This window comes from Astatotilapia calliptera, chromosome 3 (genome assembly GCF_964374335.1).
Source record: "Astatotilapia calliptera chromosome 3, fAstCal68.1, whole genome shotgun sequence".
NCBI classification, from domain to species: Eukaryota; Metazoa; Chordata; class Actinopteri; order Cichliformes; family Cichlidae; genus Astatotilapia; species Astatotilapia calliptera.
Genome location: NC_137424.1, coordinates 42,482,063 through 42,502,598, shown reverse-complemented (window position 1 = coordinate 42,502,598; position 20,536 = coordinate 42,482,063). Strand labels below are relative to the sequence as shown.

The window sequence follows — 20,536 nt, the reverse complement described above, 5'->3', positions numbered from 1 at the left end:
CTGCTCGTTTAACAAGACATCACATATTTGCAGTATTTGCCATACTTTTTTGGTGGGTACCCTCTGAGTCCTCGAGGAGATAAAACTGGTCACACTGTGGACAGGAATGCTGGTGTGCCAGCATTTTCCAGTTCATGGCAGGCTTGACCTTTGGTGGTTCCTGGGTTGTTCCTGAACATCCTCACCAATTTCTTCGTCTGAGGATTACACTTTTGGTCTTCTTCCAGACCCACATCAGAAAAACTTGTACTTGAACTCAGAAAAACCTGTTTGAACTGATGATCTTGGAATCCGCAGTTGTTTAGAAATCCAACAGACTTTCGCAAATTGTGTAAATCTACCATTGTCTTTCTTGGATCTCCATAGAGTTATTGCACTTATCCAATGTTCTGAGTATTGGTCAATCCAATGAGTGCTGTCCAATAAATCCTTTTGATATTGCAAAGAGAAACTACCAGTTGTAGTCAGTCAAGATTACTCATGAGAAGTTAACAGACCTTGTCAAGTTAAGATACTCTTGAACCTTAAGCACCACTTATGAAAAGTTAAGTGAGTGTATGAAGTATATATTTAAGCCAATATCTGTACTATTGACCCTGTGAGAATTGGAGTGCATCCAGTTCTTGTTTTTTTAAGTCGTTAAAGATATATACTGTACAATCACCTTGGAAAAGGATAAATGCAAAGAAATCCTTAAAATCCCCAAATTAACATGACATTCACGCTCACAATCATTGTATTTAAACTTCATGCATTCAGTCATAGTTGCTTTATGAAGTATGACAACTGGCATTAAAAGATGGAGCATCACATTTAATTTTCCCCACTTAGCCTGAAAAGCTCGAGGTATTGTTGTCACCATGCCGGCTGGTTCGGGTCGGCACTGGGCGATGTGAACATGATAGCATAAGACTGAAACAACATAGGATTTTCAAATGAAGTGGATCTACTAAAAATCTCAGGTAAGTTCAAATGTCTATGACATTGATCTTGAGATCAAGGTCAGAGGTCAAGTTGAATGAAAATCTTGCATTGGTTAAGGTATGCAGCTAAAATACTAGTAATGCGTCTTTTCATTTTATGACCACCCAGCAAAAATGGCTTCAAAAAAGGGTTTCATTTACAAACAACCCAGCACTTTAGGATGGAAAAAAGGAGTCTGAGATTTGGCTGTGCTGGCCCACAGAATATCTAATCTGTGCAAATTTAAACACAGGATCTAAAAAGCTTTTTAAGGTTTATTATGACAATGTTGGTTTAGTAGATTTAACAAATGGAGGGTGAATGGGTGGATGGATGATTTTCTCTATACATTCAGATAAGGACAAACAGTTGCAATTGAGGACGAAACCAAATCACAGTGCTACTGAAACGTTAACACATGGCTCTGGTGTAACACAACCATACATGTGAGTGATGAAATATCTATTTAGACCTCATGGTAATTACATATAAGGTTAAACAGTCTTCTTAATGTAAAGAGTCTTTGTTCTCAGCCTGGTGGTGAGGAGGTAAAAGCCTACTAGGCCAAAGGGGTGGAGTCATAAAGACTCCTGGGTATTTCCAACAGATTGACAGGATATGATGTATACTGGTGTGGGGAAGTTGGAAAGGGGTTTTAACAGTATATGTAATAACTATTCTGATTAGTCACTCCAGGCACTTGGGTTTCAGTGTTATTTCCATGGCAATATAACAAAAAAACCTATAATTCTTACCATTACAAAAAGTGACAGTGTTTTTAGTGGTTTTTATTTATTATGATTTTAGTATTTATTATTCCTGGTTCTTACGTAGACATTTTCCTTTGAATTGATATAGTAAATAAAGTCACTAAGGCTCATATGCACCTCATTAACCTCTACAGAGACCTGGTAATTGTCTTCTAGAGCTTGTACTTCCATGAGATTTGTGCCATTTACAGATTGTACTGCCAGGAGGCTGAGTGGTAGCTCTGGCGGCCACCGGTTTTTTGGTTGTTGTTTTTTTTTGGTCTAGTATTCTTGTCTGTTCCTGTTTAGGCCATCAACATTCGATGTTTGCCTATTCGTATGGTATAAAGACTTATAGTTATCAGCTGCTCCCATCTAGTGTTGAATTACTGGAACTACAGTCTTAGTACTGATTCAGGGATCCTTTAAAAATCACTTACGATTAGTATAGTACAAGATGCTGGTATTTTACCCCGAGTTGCTTGCTAATATGACACATTTGCACAACTGTAGCCATAAAATCAGTTTACAAACAGATGTTTTTGTCTCTAGGTTGCGTCTAGCCTTTAAGTGGATGGTACGGGCCTTTTCTGGCTACCTTTCCACCGATCAGCTGCTTCTTCTTTGGGATCGAATCCTTGGATATGATTCACTGGAGGTAGTTGCAGGTAAACAACAGTAACATGCTTGTCTCGTCTTTTTTTTTTTTTTTTAATTGTAATGCCCTCCATGCTTGAGTCTGATTAGCTCTTCCTATCCAACTCCCATCCTTCTATTCCAGTTCTAGCAGCTGCTGTGTTTGCCTTCCGAGCCGAGAACCTGATGGAAGTGACGTCGCTGGCTTCAGCCGAGGTACATGTGTCTGTTATATTTGACTTGTACTTGTGTGTGTGCATTTGAAACTTTTGACTTCAGTCCCTCTCCCTGTCCTCCTCACATACTCCTGGAAGGCTGTAAATAGCCTCTGATGATCATTCAGTACCAGTAACCCAGTCATCTGAATGCAGATGTCTGTAAAAACCCCGACACTTAAGAACCCTCTTACCCCGCCCTGTGCACAGCACACCAACTTCTTCATCCAAATCCCAGCAGCACTTAAAAGGAGATTTTGTCATTAATTTCAATTATTGCTGGAGGTCTTGTAACAAAAGATCAGCTGCAGAATCATCATCACAGCTTTGAATTAGTGCAGCCTGCGGTGACTCCTGCACTGTCGCTCGTGTTACACTAAATGCAGGTCTTTAGCATGTTTGTACTGTACGCTCCGTCCGCTCCCGAAACCAGGAGCAGACCATACAGTGACTCCCCTCCCTCCATCCACCCTCCCTCCAAGGGGTGAGGCTGGGGTTAAACTATAATATGATGCATGAGACCGGCACTATTTGCTTGCTCATTTACCACCTGCCCCAGTAGAGACAAGATATCATAACACACTGCTCCTTATATTATATATTTAGAACCTTGGGGCCTGCATTGAAATGGTAAACCTTCTCTCTAAACATGATATGCTCCCTAAATTTAATCTCTCACTGACTCTCAAAAGGACAGGGTGGGGAACGGTGTACTCTTAAGCGAGGATTGTCAGTTCCCAAGGATCCTGCGTCATCATTATTATGCGTGTCGGACCTGTATGGTTGCATTTTTTTGTCTGTTGAGAAGTGGGGCGGGGGAGAGGGTGTGCTTCACACAGGTGAGATGGGGAATGAGGTCAGAATTCTTATTTGTGTTTTCTTTGACAAACTCACTGCAGGCTGTCCTCGCTGACCTTTCAACTCTGAAGGTCATGCCGCTCATCCAGGTCTTTCTGTTTGCCACGGCCATGTGAGGAACGCTGACACGGCAGCACGGGCCGTGTTACGCGCATACCATCGCCGGGAGGGATAAAGTGCCACTTAGCTACTACGCCACACCCGCACCGACATGATTAACGGTCCGATAAACAGACGGTTCAATTCCACACCGCATCTCGCACCGCATCCCAAGGAGAAAGTCGAAGCCACCTTTAGCACATAAACTGTAAATATCGTGTTATGAGATGCTGTACAGTATATAAGCATAGACTACAAACTAGTAAAAGGCTAAGCTGGCCTCCTTAAGCCATATGCTCTGCAGGGAAGAAGACACGCACACACTCGCAGGCAGCAGCGGTTGGATCAGCTCATTAGTAGACGTGTTGCACGAAGCAGCGATTGTATTGCGAGAGAGAATAACAGTAACGTCTCCAAGCTTGGCTAATGAAACGTTAATTAGCGCATGCAATTTATTCCGCTCTGTGGCTCCTGCTTGTTACGACGCTATTAAATAATGCCGATACAGATGAACGAGGAGACCGGGACGCCCCCAGTCTGCACCAGCATGTTGAAAGAAAGCCACAAACTGAATTACGCTGTTGCTCATATATACAGTAATTAGAAGCTGCTGCGTACGTACATGGTTTATTGTATAAGGAAGGAAATGCAAATCACTGCACCCTTAAGAGACGTTTAGCGCCTTCAGTGCCAGTATTTAATTTACACCATTGTCTGTGCTTTATTATTGTATTTAAATTTTAAATAATGTATTTAATTCCTGAATGTATTCAATTATTTATGCAGTTTTTTTTTAAATTCAGTCAAATCCATTTTTGTCTGTACTTGGGTCAAAGTATTCTCTGCCAGTCAGTGTCAAGATCGTGTTTTTGGTGGTTTTTCTGCACCAGTTTTCAAATAAAATCTAATTTTGGTGAGTTTCTTCCTCTGTGATCCTGTAAAGTCGTGAATTATGTCGACCTCTGTGGGGTTCCTGCTTCTTTGGGACCAGTTATTTGGACATGCCGTACTGTAATCTGGACTCTCACCATAAGTCATTTGCAGAGAGGGCAGAATGGGAAAGTGACCAGGAAGCAGCACCGAGGGACCCGGTTGCTCTCCCTCCTCCTACATGCGGCATCTGCTCCATTTCTCCTTGGTCGCTGGCTACTCTCCTCCCCTCTCCCTCCCTCCGCAGGCTCGTATCGAATTATGCTGTTCTTCTCTTTCGTCTGCTGCTCTCCGCTGCATCTGCCACCTGTTTACTAGGACTCCCACGGCTCACTCTTTTATCAGCCGTTACACCTCCTTTGGCCTCCTGCAAGTCTGTTACTCTTGACGAGCATCACCTGCTGCTGTAGCTCGCTCACGCAGCAGTTCCTCCTGGTGGCTGAAGTGTTTCATTGCAGGGCGGCATGCGTTGTGTCCGTCAACACCGAGGCTGGCCGCCGCTGAAAGATTTCTTGTTGAGAGCCGTATCAAGTACAGTGGGCTTAATAAGTGTTTGGACAGCAGCATGAATTGGCTCTGTGCTCTTGTTACTGCTGATATGAAATGACTAAACATTTATGGGGTTAGAGTTTTAGGCCATGGCCGCTAAAACAGCCTGCCTTACATTCCACTGTGCTAGACCGCTTGGATTACAATTCCATACAATAAAAATCTTATTTATAAGCCTGATGGAAGGTAAAATGCATGTCACAGTTTTCTGACAACAAAAAGAGGAATGAGCGTAAAATCAACCAGCAATGAAAGCATATGATATGCAGAAACATGTCATTCTGAGTAAATGTGGAAATAGTATACTGGGAAAAATAACATGGAATAATAAAGGTCTAATCTTTTGTTACAATCCATCTTTTGCGACAGATAAAGTTTTTTATGAGTGCTTTTGTTGCGCTCGCTTTCACCAGCCAGGTTTTTGGGTGAAAATACTCGTGAATAAGACGGGGTTTTGTTCTCAGCATATCTATACCCATACATCTCCAAAAACGATTGAAACTCCCCAGGAGTGGCCGGCCAGCCAGAACACAGAACGGCATCTAAAGAACTGCAGGCCTCGCTTGCCTCAGTTAAGTTCAGAGTTCATGATTCATCAATAAGAAAGAGACTGGGCAAAAATGGCATCTATGGGAGAGAATCAAGGGGGAAACCATTGCTGACCACAAAGGCTCATCTCACATTTACCAAAAAACATCTTGATGATCTCAGAGACTTTTGGGGAACTATTCTGTGGACTGATGAGACAAAAGTTAAACTTTTAGAAAGTCTGGGTCCTGTTACATCTAGCACAGAACTAGCACAGCATTTCATTAAAAGAACATAACACCCTAACAGTTAAACATGGTGGTAATGTGATGGTCTAGACCTGCTTTGTTGCTTCATGTCAGCTTGTAGTTCTTACTGCCAAGTTTAAGGGTAATTACTTTTTCACACAAAGCTGGGTAGGTTTGGATAATTTTCCTTTAATAAATAGGATCATCATCAGGTATTTTTCTTTGTATGATATTAAAATATGTTTGATGATCTGAATCATATAAATGTGACAAATATGAGAAAAAACCCCCAAATACTTTATACCAGTGCGTTTTCTAAAATTGAACCTTTACTTGTTCATCTTAAACTCTTGCATGGGATTATCAGGGTGCTTTCATATACTCTCTGTGGGAAAAGTACATTAAAAAGCAAATACAAACTCAATTTAAATCAACTTATGGTTGGTTCACGTTGGTCAATGGAGTGTCTCCAGTCAATAAAGATGAATAAATGAAATGCTTCTGTTACAATATTTAGTTTTGCAGTACATTTTTGTGGATATGAATGTAGAAATGCCCGAAACAGAAGTAGCAGCCACTTTCCTCTCAGTAAAGCACCGAGTTTACTCGTAATAAACCCAGTATAATCCCTTAACGTCGCTTTGTTTCCCGCGCTAAACATCCTCAAAAGAGACAAAAAAAGATGCCATGGGAGGCATCCAATCAGATTCTGCCATGTTGGGACAGCGCAACCAATGAGAGCGCTCAGCACGGAGGAAAACTTGGCTGTGCCTGGAGAACAATGAGGCGGGCATCACCGAGACGAGAAAAACCCCGAAGTTTCTTTGGAGGGCTCCTCCGTGACCACCATTAAACTGCCCGAGGGAGTGAGTAAAGAGCGGGTACCTCTGCGTGTAACACCGGGGTGGTGCAACCGGGTGGCGGTGCTCGTCTTGGCTCGACAAGCTTCGCTGAATTTCCCTAAAAACAAAAACAAATCCCTCCCGTGGTGACCTGCACGCGGCAGTGGTTGGGGCAAATTAACCCCCCCTCCGCCCCGTCGTTGCTTCCTCTCCCGGCACTCCTCTCTCCCTCCTCCTCCCCCGGCTCCTGATGTCAAACCATTTTGCATACCGACTTCCGCCCCGCTCGGCTTCCCTTCCTACTGGTCTGCATCAGCCGGCGAGCAGCTGATATGACTGGAGGGGGATACAGTATCGCGCCGAGCCATGAGAAGCTGACTTAAAAACTTCATTTGGAAAGTAGGCGGATGTCGTGTGCGACAGATACCGGTCGGAAAAGGTCTAAGGGACAGGAAACGGAGCAAGAAGAGGCGCATATATATTTATATTTACATCTAATATTTTTACTTGATGCAGTGGGATTTGCTGCTTTCGTGTGAAGAGGCGGACCTACGAGACACTGCGAGTTCAATATGCTGAGGCTGTCCCCGGTGTTTGTATACTATACGTGGAAGTACAGAGACTATTTTCTTCCAACTCACTGCTCCACGTAAGGATTTAACAGAGCACTTGGCATTAACTGTAGCTCCCGGATATCCTCGGCTGCTACCATTTTTTGAGTCTGGTTTTGTTTTGGATAGGGAATTCCTACACATAGGCTGCATGTGCTTCCCTCTAATACACAACCTGGTCGTGTTTGGTAGCTAACACATATAAATACATAAATATATATTTTTGAATGCATAGATTTGGATATGGGGTTGTCATTTGTCCTGCCTCCCAGCAGACACCCCTCTGAAACAGCCAGTAAAGCCATTAGAGGCTATTAAAGTGATTTCTTTTTTTTTTTTTTTTTTTTAAAAGAAGGGCTTCTTTCAGGGTAGTTTGGCGAACAATGAACTATTATTTCGTGGGCTTTTTCCACGCTCCTGTGAGGTTTTGTGCCGGCAGTCAGTGACTGGCTCCTGTTTTTAGCTGTCAGTCCACTGCAGGATTATTATTATTGTTGTTATCTTTTGAAGTTCAGGTGCCTTTTTTGTCGTGACACCACATATTTTCCGCTCTAAAAAAAGACTAGATTTTTATTTTTACTGGGGGGTTTTTAATCGTTGGCTGTGTTCACCAGTCTGTCCTTTTTTTTCTGGGGTATTCCCCCCACCACCACCTGTGATTTAAATCTCCATCTACACTGTCAGTCCCACGGATTACTAGATTTTCACCTCATTTCCACAATGAGTTACATCCACAGGGTAGTGAATGTATTGCTACGTGGACTCGTCATCTATGCGGTACTCGGCTTGGAGTGCTCTTACTCGAATGATCTACCCAGCCGCTCGTCTGATGCTCAAAACGTAACCTCCACAGGTAAGCGCAGTCCATGTCGGACACAAGTGTCTCTAATTTATTTACGCATGTACAGTGTTACCCCCCACACTCACCCCTCCCCTCCCTCTGTCTCCCTTTGGGAAAGCCGAGGAATGCCCTGCGCAGCAGCCTAATGGAAGTGATGCATCTTATGTCGACTGTCACCTCTCTGTCTCTTTCTCTGTTTCTCTTTTTTGAATTCCTCTCCTTTCTGTTCATTGCTGATGAATGCGTGACATGACAGGAATGCAGGCTGCACTCACATCCGTGCCATCAAGGCTGCTGTGATGACATGACAGGTGCCCTTATGGTGTTATAATGCACAGCATAGCTCTATAATGCTGTGTGTTTTGAGCCCGGTTGATCATTTCCAGAAGGCCACAGGTGACTAAACCCTCCCCAGCTAAACTGTACTGTTGACATAACCTTATTAGAGCAGGATTTCCATCAATTTGCATCCAGGCAATATTTTGAACCAGGCCCTTTTTTATACACCACGCTGTCCTGAACTGACAGCATTATAAAAAAGCCTTGTACTATTTCCTTCTCTGTTTGTTAGAGTTACCTTGACACAAGGACTGAAAGGGATGCTGAAGCTAATAAGCAGCACCTGGCCTTGTTGTAGGGCCTTTATAGTCGAGTTTAAAACGATACACCGGTTGGTTTGACTGCATACCTGTGTAATGACATAACAGTTTGTTTCTGGAGGCACTTGACATACAGGTAAATATATATGTATATAGGTGTTTGCTGTTTGAGCAAATATACATTTCAGTGTTATGTAACCGACCTCACTGAATCTGAAGGCTCATGTTGAAGAGCAAATTAGTAAGCTACAGTATAAGATATTTAGTGGTGGTTAGTGTTGGATTACTAAGGGGGTGGATCACTTCTTTTATTGTTCTTTGTGTAGTGGGGAACCCCTTGGAACCTAATAATTAAGTAAGTGACAATGATCTGAGTGCAGTATTATACTGAAGGCATCTGGTGAATTATACCTGGATAAGTTCATATAGATACTTTCATTGTGGTGTCCTTGCTAATGTATTGGGACATCCCAGCATAAATTGTTTATGGCTGTGTGCTGATCCTTGACCGTTTGTGGTAAGTCTCTGTTAACTGAACTGAGCATTTAAAGGAGTATTTTAACATTTTCAGAAGACTCCTTTTTCACTCTCTTGAGTGGGACCTGTTGCCAGGCAGTCGGTGGAATGTCCAGGAATAGTTGGGAGCCTTTACCGTCCACTTTTGTACACATTTAATCAAGGAAGATATAATTATGTCAGGATTATGTCACCGTTGGACTGACTCAGTTTGTTTCCATTATGTAGGCTTCATGTGAAGCTATGTGCTAACAGGCGGCTGGCTGACAGATGAGAGTGGGATAACTGTTTCCTCCTAATTTTCTGCAGAAAAAGTCCCCCACACATGCATTCAGATAAAAGACTAATTTAAGCAGATATTTCTTTATCTGGTTAAGTGAACAAGCTCAGGCATGTATTAATGGTTTGATTAACAATCAACCAAGTCATTCTAGACCAAAACAAAATATCTGACAAAAGTATATTTGCTGGGAAACTTCTGGAGCATGTATATGGTCAGGGCAATCAAAGTTAATCGATATTTTGTCACTTTGACTATCTTCAGACTTCTTAAGCCTGCTCAAATGAGCTTTGTCATCAGAACTCTAACAAGTTATGCACCCTACCGGTAACACAAAACAATTCAAATCAAAATGCTCTTTATGGGAATTCGCTTTGAAAAGACTGTTTATTCCCACTTTCCTAAGCTATGAGTTGACAGTCAAAAGGCTGACAAACAGGAATCAACCTTAATCCTAACTCTTGGCAAAAAATATACAGGAATTTCCACAAATGTCCAACTATTCCTTAAACTTAGTCTGGTAACGTGAGCGTCCAAAGGCATGAACAACAGATTTGACTGAAAAATAAACTCAGTCATATCTCTCTTGAAGTTATGCAGTCCTGTCACTGTTAACTACATGGCATTAACTTGTCCACCACTATAACTCTACATGGTAAACTATAATTTTGGTATGCTACTGTTCAGCAGTTTGTTTAACTGCTTGTAGTAAAAATAGTATAAAAAGGTATAACACTGGCTAACTAACCCAGCAGTAACATTTTCTTAAAGTTAGCTAAAAGTCATGAACTAATAATCAGATCAGAGAAGCTAAGGCTACTGAGGTTTTGTAGATATGTGACCATTAACCACGAGATGCTATCTTATCCACAATTTTGAAAGTGTGGCAATCATGATGACAAGTGAACAAGGCCCAGTCATACAGGTATAACCTTCTAAAATGAAAATGGGTACTTCCCAACCAGTTGGTACATGGTTGCTTGCAGTCATTATGAAATTGACTTCTAAAGCCTTAGTGGTGCAGCCCTAGAAACTATTTAGTGACCCCTGGCAACCATGCGTTGCTAGGGAAAAATATGTATTTCTCGACTGGTTGGAGAAAACCTCCTTGGGATTGCTGCAGTCCTTAGCAGATGGTTGTAAATTCTAGGATGGAAGATGGTGACACGTCTGCAAACGCTTGCTAGCTATTACTTGAGCGATAGTAAAACTATGTGACAAGTTGGAAATGGACTGGCTGCCTTCGAAGTAAAAGTTGCACCTTTTTGAAATAGGTTGACTGCAGCGCTGGGGCACAACTTATATTCATTTTCAAGTTTTTCTACCGCTTGATTAGAAGTTAGCAAGCATTACAGGCAAGCTGGAGTCTTCCATGTAAACTAAGGGAGTGATTGCAAAAGTCTGCTAGCAACCAAAGCAATCACAAGGAGGTTTTTGATGCAACACCCTCTTTGTTGATGTCCCCCAGCAACAGGTAGCAACCCCCAGGAACCACTCAACAACCATTATCCATGTGTGACGGCCCACGAGAAACCTTAATACATAGAATCCAAACAAGGTCTATTTACAGGGAAATTACAGGATTGTACCATTTCAGAGATGGGGGTTAGGATTCTTGCCCTACATATCTGATAATCCTTTACCAAATACCAAAACTTAAGCATATCATTTTACAGCTAATATTTGATGTTTTGTTACACTTTGTAGCCTTAAACTCCACCCTAGTTTAGTTATATTCCTCACTTGCATCTTCTGACATACCCTCACAGGTAGATTTTAAAGTGGAAAGTTGTCTCTGAGCCAAATGTTAGCATGAATTGTTATTACAATTCTTTAATCGCATGAAGCTTAATTTCAAATGTTAGCTTTTGGGCTTTGTCTTTGACTTTTTGCAATTAGGGACATTTGCACAAACTCAAAATGAGCTCTGTGCTATGTTAACAGAACACTGCTAGGCGCTTCAATTGAAGACACACAAAAAGCCTCATAAATAAAGGCAAATAGACTAATTTATATCTTTATTTCATCTGGTGCATCCGTGCATGTCTGTAAAACCTCCTGAAGGTATTAAACCTTGCCCCAGACAGCTATTAAGCATTTGTGACTGTTTACAAGTGTCAAGCTGCTCCTGAAAAATCAACCAGGGGTTTTACAGTATATTGATTAATAAGGCAAAAGCACAGAGGTCCTGTTCCACAACAGCATGACAGTGTAAATACGAACCAAGGGATGAGATCAGCTCTCTCTTCCCATGAACAAGAAAACTAATGAATATAGAGACGGTGGTGACAGGAAACAAAACCACACTGCTAACCATTTCCCACTCAGTACTGTGGAAAGGTCAGCTTTTCATTGAAAGGTCAGCTTTCCATGAAGGTGGCCTTTCGATAGTATAAGCTGAGGGAAAGCACATGCTATATGCTATTGCACCCTTTCACCTTACTGGTTCTTCAAAACCATTAATAATGCATTTGTCATTCACCCATTTACACACACTAACGGTGGCAAAGCTACTATGCAAACTACTTGCCTGCCAGTGGAAATAACTTTAGCTTCAGCCTCTTTTCCAAGAATACCTTAGGATGTGGAGACGCTTGGGATGAAACTGCTAGGCTGACAATTGGTAGATTGTTTTCCCTGAGGCATGACCTATCTCGGTTTCTATTTGTATGTTTAACAAGTCCCTCAAATGTCCTTGTTTTTAATGTACTTTTAATGAATATTTAAAATGCTTAGATGCAAAACAAAGGTGCATCACATTTTATTCTTATGATAGCTTTGCTTGCTAACACATTGTAACATTTGTAGTTTCCATGGAAGATGCCTAGTTGTCTAAAAACACTAACTATTAACCGAGCGGTCGTAAAACGAAAAAGTGCATCTTGCACGCGATCTACTGCAGCAGTCCGTTTGCAGCCAGCAACCACTCACAAGCCAGTTGGGAAATAAACTTTTTCCTCCTAGTGATGTTTGTCAGATGGTCAACGTGTGCTCTCTAGGCCTGTGTGACTGTGACCAGATTCCCATTTTGAGCCTAGAAGGAGACGTGAGTGACCGCAGTAATCTGGTTGTTTTGAGAATACTCGTTTTCCCTCATGACGGCTGTTTGCCATCTAGTCACTCGAGCGACGCAGTCTCGTGAGACTGGGGCCAGATTCACTTGACCCGTTGTCACCCTGATCGTTACAAATGCAAAATGGAAAAACTGTAGTTTAGCATGAAGGCACTCCAAAAGTTTGTTTAGGGAAGTGACTCGTTAAATATATAACCACTTACACTGTACATATTGTCCTAGCATGTTATTACATAAAAGGTTTTTACTACTTATATTTGTCGAGGCATATATAAAGCCTGTGCCTAAAGCCTTTAGTGTTTTCTATCAGCAGTGGTGATACAAGTCTGCTATTTTTAAACTGTTCCAGTGTGGAGGTAGGTAGTCCAAAAGGTTCGGGTTTAACTTCTGACTGGCCAGAGATGGGTTCCTTGGAGATTTGTGATTCCCAAAGACAAACCCAGAGGAACTGAGAGAGTAGAAATTGATTCGACAGTGACGGTGGTTAAGTGTGCAGTTTATCATGAGCGTATATTTAATAGCTCGTGAGCATATTTGTGTACGAGGAACCAGGTGTTTTCACATTGAGCGCCAGCATCATTGTTGAAGTTTATAATTACGTGATTTTAAAGTTACTAATGAACTTGTATCAAAAGACAAAAAGAGGAGATGAAACTAGGCCTGAACTAGTAATCACCAACAGTGGTGTTGCAGATAACCAGGGACACACAAATTGAGTTGAAGGTCATAGTGAACAATGGTTTTTGTGACGCATTTGTCTTTAAAAAGAGTAAAAGTACAATGTCCTGCAGTGCTTTGTTTGTAAAACAACACCTTTTTCCTCATTGTTGGCCTTTTCAGCTATGAGGAGAATCTAGTGTGTTATAAATCTATCCAAAATCAGCATGTTTTTCTAACACAGGCCAAATCCACACCAGGTCTAAACAATAGGAGTCATAAATCATCACTGGAAGCAAACTGGGTATAGATTTTTGGAAAGTCAGCAGAAGATGCAGTAAAAATGGAAGAGGTGTTTGCGAGCACACTCTGTAGAGCGGTACTGTGAATGTGGTCTACCCTTGTTTTAATAGTTTTGTGTATTTAGCGTGTTGGCATTTCAACAAACAAAACCCTTGTGCCTGCAAGGAACATCCAGTGTTGAAGTAATGTGGCTGCTCGCTGATAGCTGAATCTGATACAGGAAGCCCATTTAGTGTAGACTTTTTTTCCAACCTACAGATTGAGGTTAATTACAGACTTGGATGTATTGAAGCAATTGTGATTAGATCTCTGTCACGCCCAAAGCTTGGACAAGTTTGGAGAAGGTTTGCTTATATGGCTAAATCAGAGGTGACATTGGTTATCTCAGAGTTCAGTGGCTGCATTGTTAAAGAGATTTGCTTGGAAAGGAGGTTCGGCATTTGCCTATCTTGCCAGTGCTGGCTCAAGTGCTGCGCCAAGCATGACAGTTTGCATTTTATACTGCTTCCACCGCTGCCGGCTGGCCCCTGCTCTATCAGACTAACACGCACACTCGAGGAAAGACGGTCGAATTTGGGGGTTGTTCAGGGGGCTGATGACAAAATATCAGCGTGAATGTGAAATAAGTCATAATGTTCCTCTGTGGAGTACAGCTCAACACGCAAAGCCATTTCCATTTTTTGACAAGAACAGACTGTTCTGGAGGGTTTCTCTGGGCCAAAAAAAGAAGTAATACTGTTACCAGCCCACATAGTGCACTGATAGATTTCCACCAAAATGATCCTTTGAACACTTCACATTTCCATACTGCACTAATCAAAACTTGTATGATGGAAATGGATCAAATGACTGTGTGTAATGTAAAAGTTGCTCACTCTAAATTTCCTACAAGTCACCAGCTGGATTTAACTAAGCTAATTAAGACCCTTACATTGGATATTTACTTCAGTTAGTTTGTTTCAGCAGGCAGCAGGTTATTTAAGCCTACCTGATGCAGTGAGTAACTTGTCATGTTTTAAACAACCGCATCGGAAGATACATGGTTGTGTAAAATGTGTTACTCCATTTCAGAAGGGTCAATTTATTGGCTGGCATCAAGCAAATGAAAACACCAAACGAGATTCATCAGGCTAATAAAACTGGGTTAACTCTGAAACACATGATTAAAACCTCGAAGGATAGTTTTGAACCATCTTAGAAGAAGACATGTGGCTGAGGGTGAGATCAATGAAATCTTTGAAATAAAAAGAAAAATTAAAATCAGCAGTAGATCTCACTAGACTCAAATTTGGAGCTTTTCCACACATCTCCAAAAGTTGATTCTGTTCATCTGGACGTAGTGTTTTCAGTGGGAGAAACGTTTTGTCACTCATCCAAGTGACTTCTTCAGTCTTCAGACTGGATGAGTGATTCTGTTCATCTGGACGAACAGAATCAACTTCAGGAGATTTACGTACCTGGATGATTGAGCATTCATCAAGACATTTTGAAAAAAATACATCTTTTTGAAAAAAAAGACATAAGAAAAAAATACCACAGGGAATGGACGTCACCAACAAACCTCAACGTGATCAAGTGTGACGTTTTCAGCTCTTAGTTTTGATGCCATGTTGGCACACACAAAACCAGAGAAAGTTAACAACTAGGCGGGCTCTGCAGAGCACAATGTGTTTACCAATTAGGCATGACTAACTTAGCTTTGTACCAACGACAAGGCCAATTTGCACCTCTTTAACTGGATCATCAGTGTTGACGAGATATACCGGTTTTGGAGGGAAGGCGCTTGTTTACTCCAGCGAGGCAGTAAGCAGGTATTCTAACAACAGCCCCATGTATGGCATGTCGCTAGCATAAAAGTCCAAATATGCAAATACTGTTTTCAGATATCGCTGAAATACTTATCATGGTAAATGGCCTGTGTTTGTACAGCGCTTTACTAGTCCCCAAGGACCCCAAAGCGCTTTACACATCCAGTCATCCACCCATTCACACACACATTCACACACTGGTGATGGCAAGCTACATTATAGCCACAGCCACCCTGGGGCGCACTGACAGAGGCGAGGCTGCCGGACACTGGCGCCATCGGCGCCCTCTGACCACCACCAGTAGGCAGCGGGTGAAGTGTCTTGCCCAAGGACACAACGACCGAGACTGTCCAAGCCGGGGAACAAACCGGCAACCTTCCGATTACAAGGCGAACTCCCAACTCTTGAGCCACGATCGCCCTGGATCACTTTAACATCTTATTAAAACATTTTTTAAGTGTATTATTGTTGCTCACAGCGTGGTATTTTTCCATCTGTGTTGTGTTTACAGCGTGTATTTGGTGTGAAACAGTCGCAGCACTGCTCTGACACAAGTTGGCCCTTTGGCTTTTCTCAAAAGTGGGCAACTGCTGCCCGTCTCAGTTGGGGGCTTTAGGGTGGTGATCCAACCTAATGAGGCCTTTCACCAAACAAACAGACCCCTCGAGTGCATTTAAAATTTTAGCCACCATGCTTCCTGTTGTGGCTGTGGCTTTAGGGCGATCCTTTTTATTATTGTGGCTGTCACTAGAAGTCTGAGCTGGACGATTTGCTCTAGCGTGCCCGCTGTCAGCAGCCATGGTGGAGAACAGACTGGACTTGAGTGTAGAAACAATCAATGACCTGATTCACTGTAATCAGGGCATTGTTAGGCTGCTATTTCCTGTCAATTTTACTACCAACTATTGTTTTTTCTTAGATTTCTGTGTCTAAGTCGTTGTTAAAATTCCTCGTATTGCATATTAATGACCTTCTCTGAATAATCTCTGCTTTTTCATTTCAGTGTCCTCTAACTTAGAGGTGAGGCTGAAACAAACCTTTGTTTCACAGTCTCGACTCGCTAATGCACACACCAGTACGTTCCAGATAATTCATTCATAAGCAGACAACACTGGCTGACTGTAAGCTGATTCACTTGTGCAGAAAGCGCCTTGGTGGAAGATGTAGGTCACTGTACTCAGCTGTACAGTGTTTCCTGTTGCGAGTGGCCTACAGTAGCAGAACTGTGCCCTCTCCCATCTCACAGGGGGCTATTGTTGTCCCCCAGCACCACACTTCAAGGTGTTGATCCTCTAGCTGGCCATTACATGAGCTCTTGGCTGGGTGACCCCTGTGTGACAGATGCAACAGGCATCACTACAAGCCAACAAGCAAAGAAAAAAAAGCGCAAACACTGATGTGCATAGGCACCGTGTAGGAAAACAAATTTCTTGTTTCCCCTTTTATATCTCACTTCCTCTGTTTTCTCCTGCTGTTGTCGTGTAGTGAGATTTAGACTGTAGTGAAATGGTTAGAGGCTTTACAGCAAACTCTAAAAAGCATCTGTTTTAACCTCAAAGCCAAACGTTCGCTTGGTCTGATTGACTTTACCTTAAAAATCCTCGTGAAACAACATGAAAGGCAGTTTCACCTCCATGCTTTCGAGAATAAAAGGCTGAGAGCCTCGTTCTATTATGGGACTGTGCTGTGATAATACTTGTCGCCTTAATACAGGAAGAGGTCAATGCTGTGACCTTCACAGATGCAGTTTTCTCACCATTACAAGTTTTGCATGCAAAATTTTACATGATTTCGGTGAAAAGTTACTTGTGGAAGTTACACACAGATACTTCCTGTTTAGACCTGAAGAAGTTGGAGCTTTCATGCGTTAGCAGCAGAGTTCCCAATAAAAAAATAAATCAGGGTAAATGCATCTATATATATAAATTTAAGAAGTATTTAAAGTTAGATATTGGACGTCAGAAGCACTCCCCTCTGATTTCAGGGACTTTCCCTCGGTGGAGGGCATGTAATGTGGTGGTGGCCTCGGCGCGAGGGGGCAAAGAGCGGTGTGGATTTCTTTGGTATGCTGCCCCCTCGCAAGTCTGCCTCCACCGACATTCGTGCTCTGACCTGTGCTCATAGCAAAAAATGATTCACAGTTAGAAACCAAGCGTAACGGGCAGACTTAGATGCAAATCTGGAAATCATACGGGTGCCTGCTTGAGCACCTTTCAGCTTTTATTTCTGCCATCTCTTGCTTCCTGTTTTCTCCACTATTACCCTAATCAGCCATAACATCATCTACTGGTGCCTCGTGCTGTGTAGGCCCTCTGTCTTGCTGCGTGTTGCATGGATGGATTGTAAAATAGGAAGCACGGTCAAGCACCTCTGCTGCACCCTTTTGGTCTTTGAAGTATTTTAGCATCTTTTAGCTTGTTTTGGATTTTTCCTCCACTCTCACTGCTCTTATCAGCATTGTTTTATTATGCACCTTTATTATGTAAGATCGAAATCAAGTTTCTCCCACAACTCAAATAATCAAAAGTATAGAGTTCAAGCAAGCAGTTGAACTATGTTTTTACCCTTCATTTCTTGGTTGGGCCGTGCTAAGCTGGATGCTAATCTGTCTTGGCCTTACAAACGGCAGCATGTCCGGACTAACAGGTGACTTCTTTGGAGCCTATTTGGATTTCCTTTGATGTGGTCTGCGATGGCACCAGTTCGTATTGCACATCAAAGAGCTTGGTAAGAACTAAATCACTTACATGTGGTGGCTTCTTCTGTATCTACAGTACCAAATGGGTGAGTGGTTAGCTAGGGTGTAGGTTTTTAGTCAGTGCATTTTTCGGTCTGAGACTGTTGCCTCACTCTTTTGTTCTGAGAGGCGTGCAGTTTGTGTGAGACGAAACTGGCAAGCTGAGGCACGTGAGCGAGGAGTAGTAAGTGGTTATGCTGGTGTAACGAAAAACACATGCCTAGCTTCCTTAGTGTGCTTTCCAAGGTAACCCTTTAGCCTTATAATTGCTGATGGCCAACATATTTGTTCTGTTGCCGGCCCTAATACTCTGCTACATGTGTTATAGAAACTGAGGAATCGACTTGACAAACCAACTGAAGAAACCATGAAAGTTATGTCTTTTCTGCTTGAGATCACCCTTTCCCCCACAGAACTCAAGGCACACAGTTTATATCTGTGATAGGCCAGTATCAGGTGACGACTGGCTCTGTTTAGAAGTATATTCCTGCAAGTTAGAAATGCATCATGTACAACAGCGTCAGGTTTGATGGCAGTGGCTGGCGCTTATCTGATGTGTTCAGTCGAGTCTGAGGTCCTTGTGTCTTTGACCCAGTGATTAGATTATAGTTTGATTGCTTATTCAGAGATTGGTGAGAGAGCTCAACTCACTTCCAGAGAAAGGAGTACTCCTTTCCTGGAACAAGTGGGGTAAAAACAACAACTGTCAGTAATCTTCAGAAATTTTATCAGCTCAGAATATGATAATCGGTACCTCCTCAGTAAATGTCAGATAACACGAAAAGAAATCAAATAGATAAACTCATTTTTCACATACGCCAAGTCCAGCTATGTGAATAAGATACTGGACCAGTATCCTATGTTGAATCTATACTTTTAGTTTTGTCTGTGTGTTACACCACATGCAAAAACTCCGGCTCTTTATCCAAACTGGGAAGGTGTGCTAAATAACTTTGCTGCTGTCTGCAGTGTCTCACTTATTCTTGGTGTCCGAACTTGCATCTGTATTTAGAACTGCTGAAGAAAGAGAAGAAAAAAGAACAGAAATAAAAGGAAAACGATCAGAGTCCTGTCAGACAGGAAGGCAGAGGACATACACAGGATGCTGGCCGAGAGCCAAACCTGATGTCTGCTGTCAGATACAAATCTTCCAGCTGAGACATGGCCGCGCTGCTGCGGTGACAGAAGAGCCCCACAGCATTAATCTGCCGCTTTTCAGAGTGAAACTAAAAGCGTGCGTGTCATTTTGCATCGTGCGTGCAAACCCTGCATCTTATCAAAACAAACCAGCATTTAAGATGGCTGTAAAACTTTTGAACAGGATGTTTCAGTGTTCCTTTCATTCGCAATAAAGTCACGTAAAATCCGTCTCATCTGAGCGTGTGCAATGGCCAAAGCTAAGTGCAGGAATGTGAGCTCCATCGAGATGAGGACGAGTGTTAAACTTCTGTATGTTACATTCAATTCAATTCAATTTTATTTATATAGCGCCAAATCACAACAACAGTCGCCTCAAGGCGCTTTATATTGTAAGGTAGACCCTACAATAATACATACAGAGAAAAGCCCAACAATCATATGACCCCCTATGAGCAAGCACTTTGGCGACAGTGGGAAGGAAAAACTCCCTTTTAATAGGAAGAAACCTCCAGCAGAACCAGGCTCGGGGAGGGCGGGGCCATCTGCTGCGACCGGTTGGAGTGAGACTCACGCGCTTACATTGATGCCACACCTTTATTGAGCTCATCTTTACAAACAGGTGCTTGAGCTGAGTACATCATGTTTGAATAAAACCACTAATTTACTTGTTAGTAGTGAAACATTTTACTCACTTGTGTACACACACCTGAGAATGGCTCGAATTTCCACAAGAAGCAACATGAAGAAGGTTTTGGTGGAGCAAGGTTCTGGTTCTCCCTGGGATGGCGTGGGCTTCCTTTGGACACTCCAATTTCCTGCGGCAGTCGTAAGTCGTCCTTGTTAATTGGTTAATTGGTGATTCTGAATTGGTCGCAGGTGTGGATGTGGAGTTGCCCTGCGGGGAAGGACTTCAGCCCACATTAAAGTTGGATCAGCTGTAAAAAATGGATGTATGGGTTTTTTTTTTTAAATTAAGAAGGCGATTAGGTCAGATCAGATGATTTTTTTAGGTCTGATTATATCTGATTTTATTCTGGTGTGACTTAAAATCGGGTCTCTAGATTTTCTCTCTGACTCTTTGTGAGCTCTGTATCTAAATTCCTCAGTTGATTGCTCAGCTTTGATCATCAGATTCTGCTGCTGTTTACTTGTGCAGATCTAGCTCTTTCTTGGTGTTATTTTGTTACATTAATTTTCTTTCTGTGATGAGGCCAGAGAACACGGTGTACTATACCTAAATAAAGTGCTTCTCAAAACTCCACTGGGAAAGTCTTAACCCCCAGTTTTCCATCCCTTAGGCCATGTCACAGACCCAGGAACACTTAATCCCAACTGGGATTATGCGGGATGCATC

The 20,536-nt window shown here is 42.2% G+C and overlaps 2 protein-coding genes across 3 annotated transcripts in view; both read left to right on the top strand.

Annotated features, from left to right (window-relative positions):
* tbc1d19 (TBC1 domain family, member 19) overlaps positions 1–4,437 on the top strand; it is a 29,587-nt gene extending 25,150 nt beyond the window's left edge. For both annotated transcript variants that reach the window (XM_026162160.2, XM_026162159.2), the window contains 3 exons: positions 2,265–2,380; positions 2,494–2,564; positions 3,463–4,437. In XM_026162160.2, coding sequence (XP_026017945.1) covers positions 2,265–2,380; positions 2,494–2,564; positions 3,463–3,537 — 262 coding nt within the window. In that variant the 3' untranslated portion in view covers positions 3,538–4,437. The remainder of the gene's footprint in view (positions 1–2,264; positions 2,381–2,493; positions 2,565–3,462) is intronic.
* A 3,359-nt stretch (positions 4,438–7,796) lies between these two features.
* Positions 7,797–20,536, top strand: part of stim2b (stromal interaction molecule 2b) — a 53,627-nt gene continuing 40,887 nt past the window's right edge. The window contains exon 1 of the mRNA XM_026162156.2: positions 7,797–8,081. Coding sequence (XP_026017941.2) covers positions 7,949–8,081 — 133 coding nt within the window. The 5' untranslated portion in view covers positions 7,797–7,948. The remainder of the gene's footprint in view (positions 8,082–20,536) is intronic.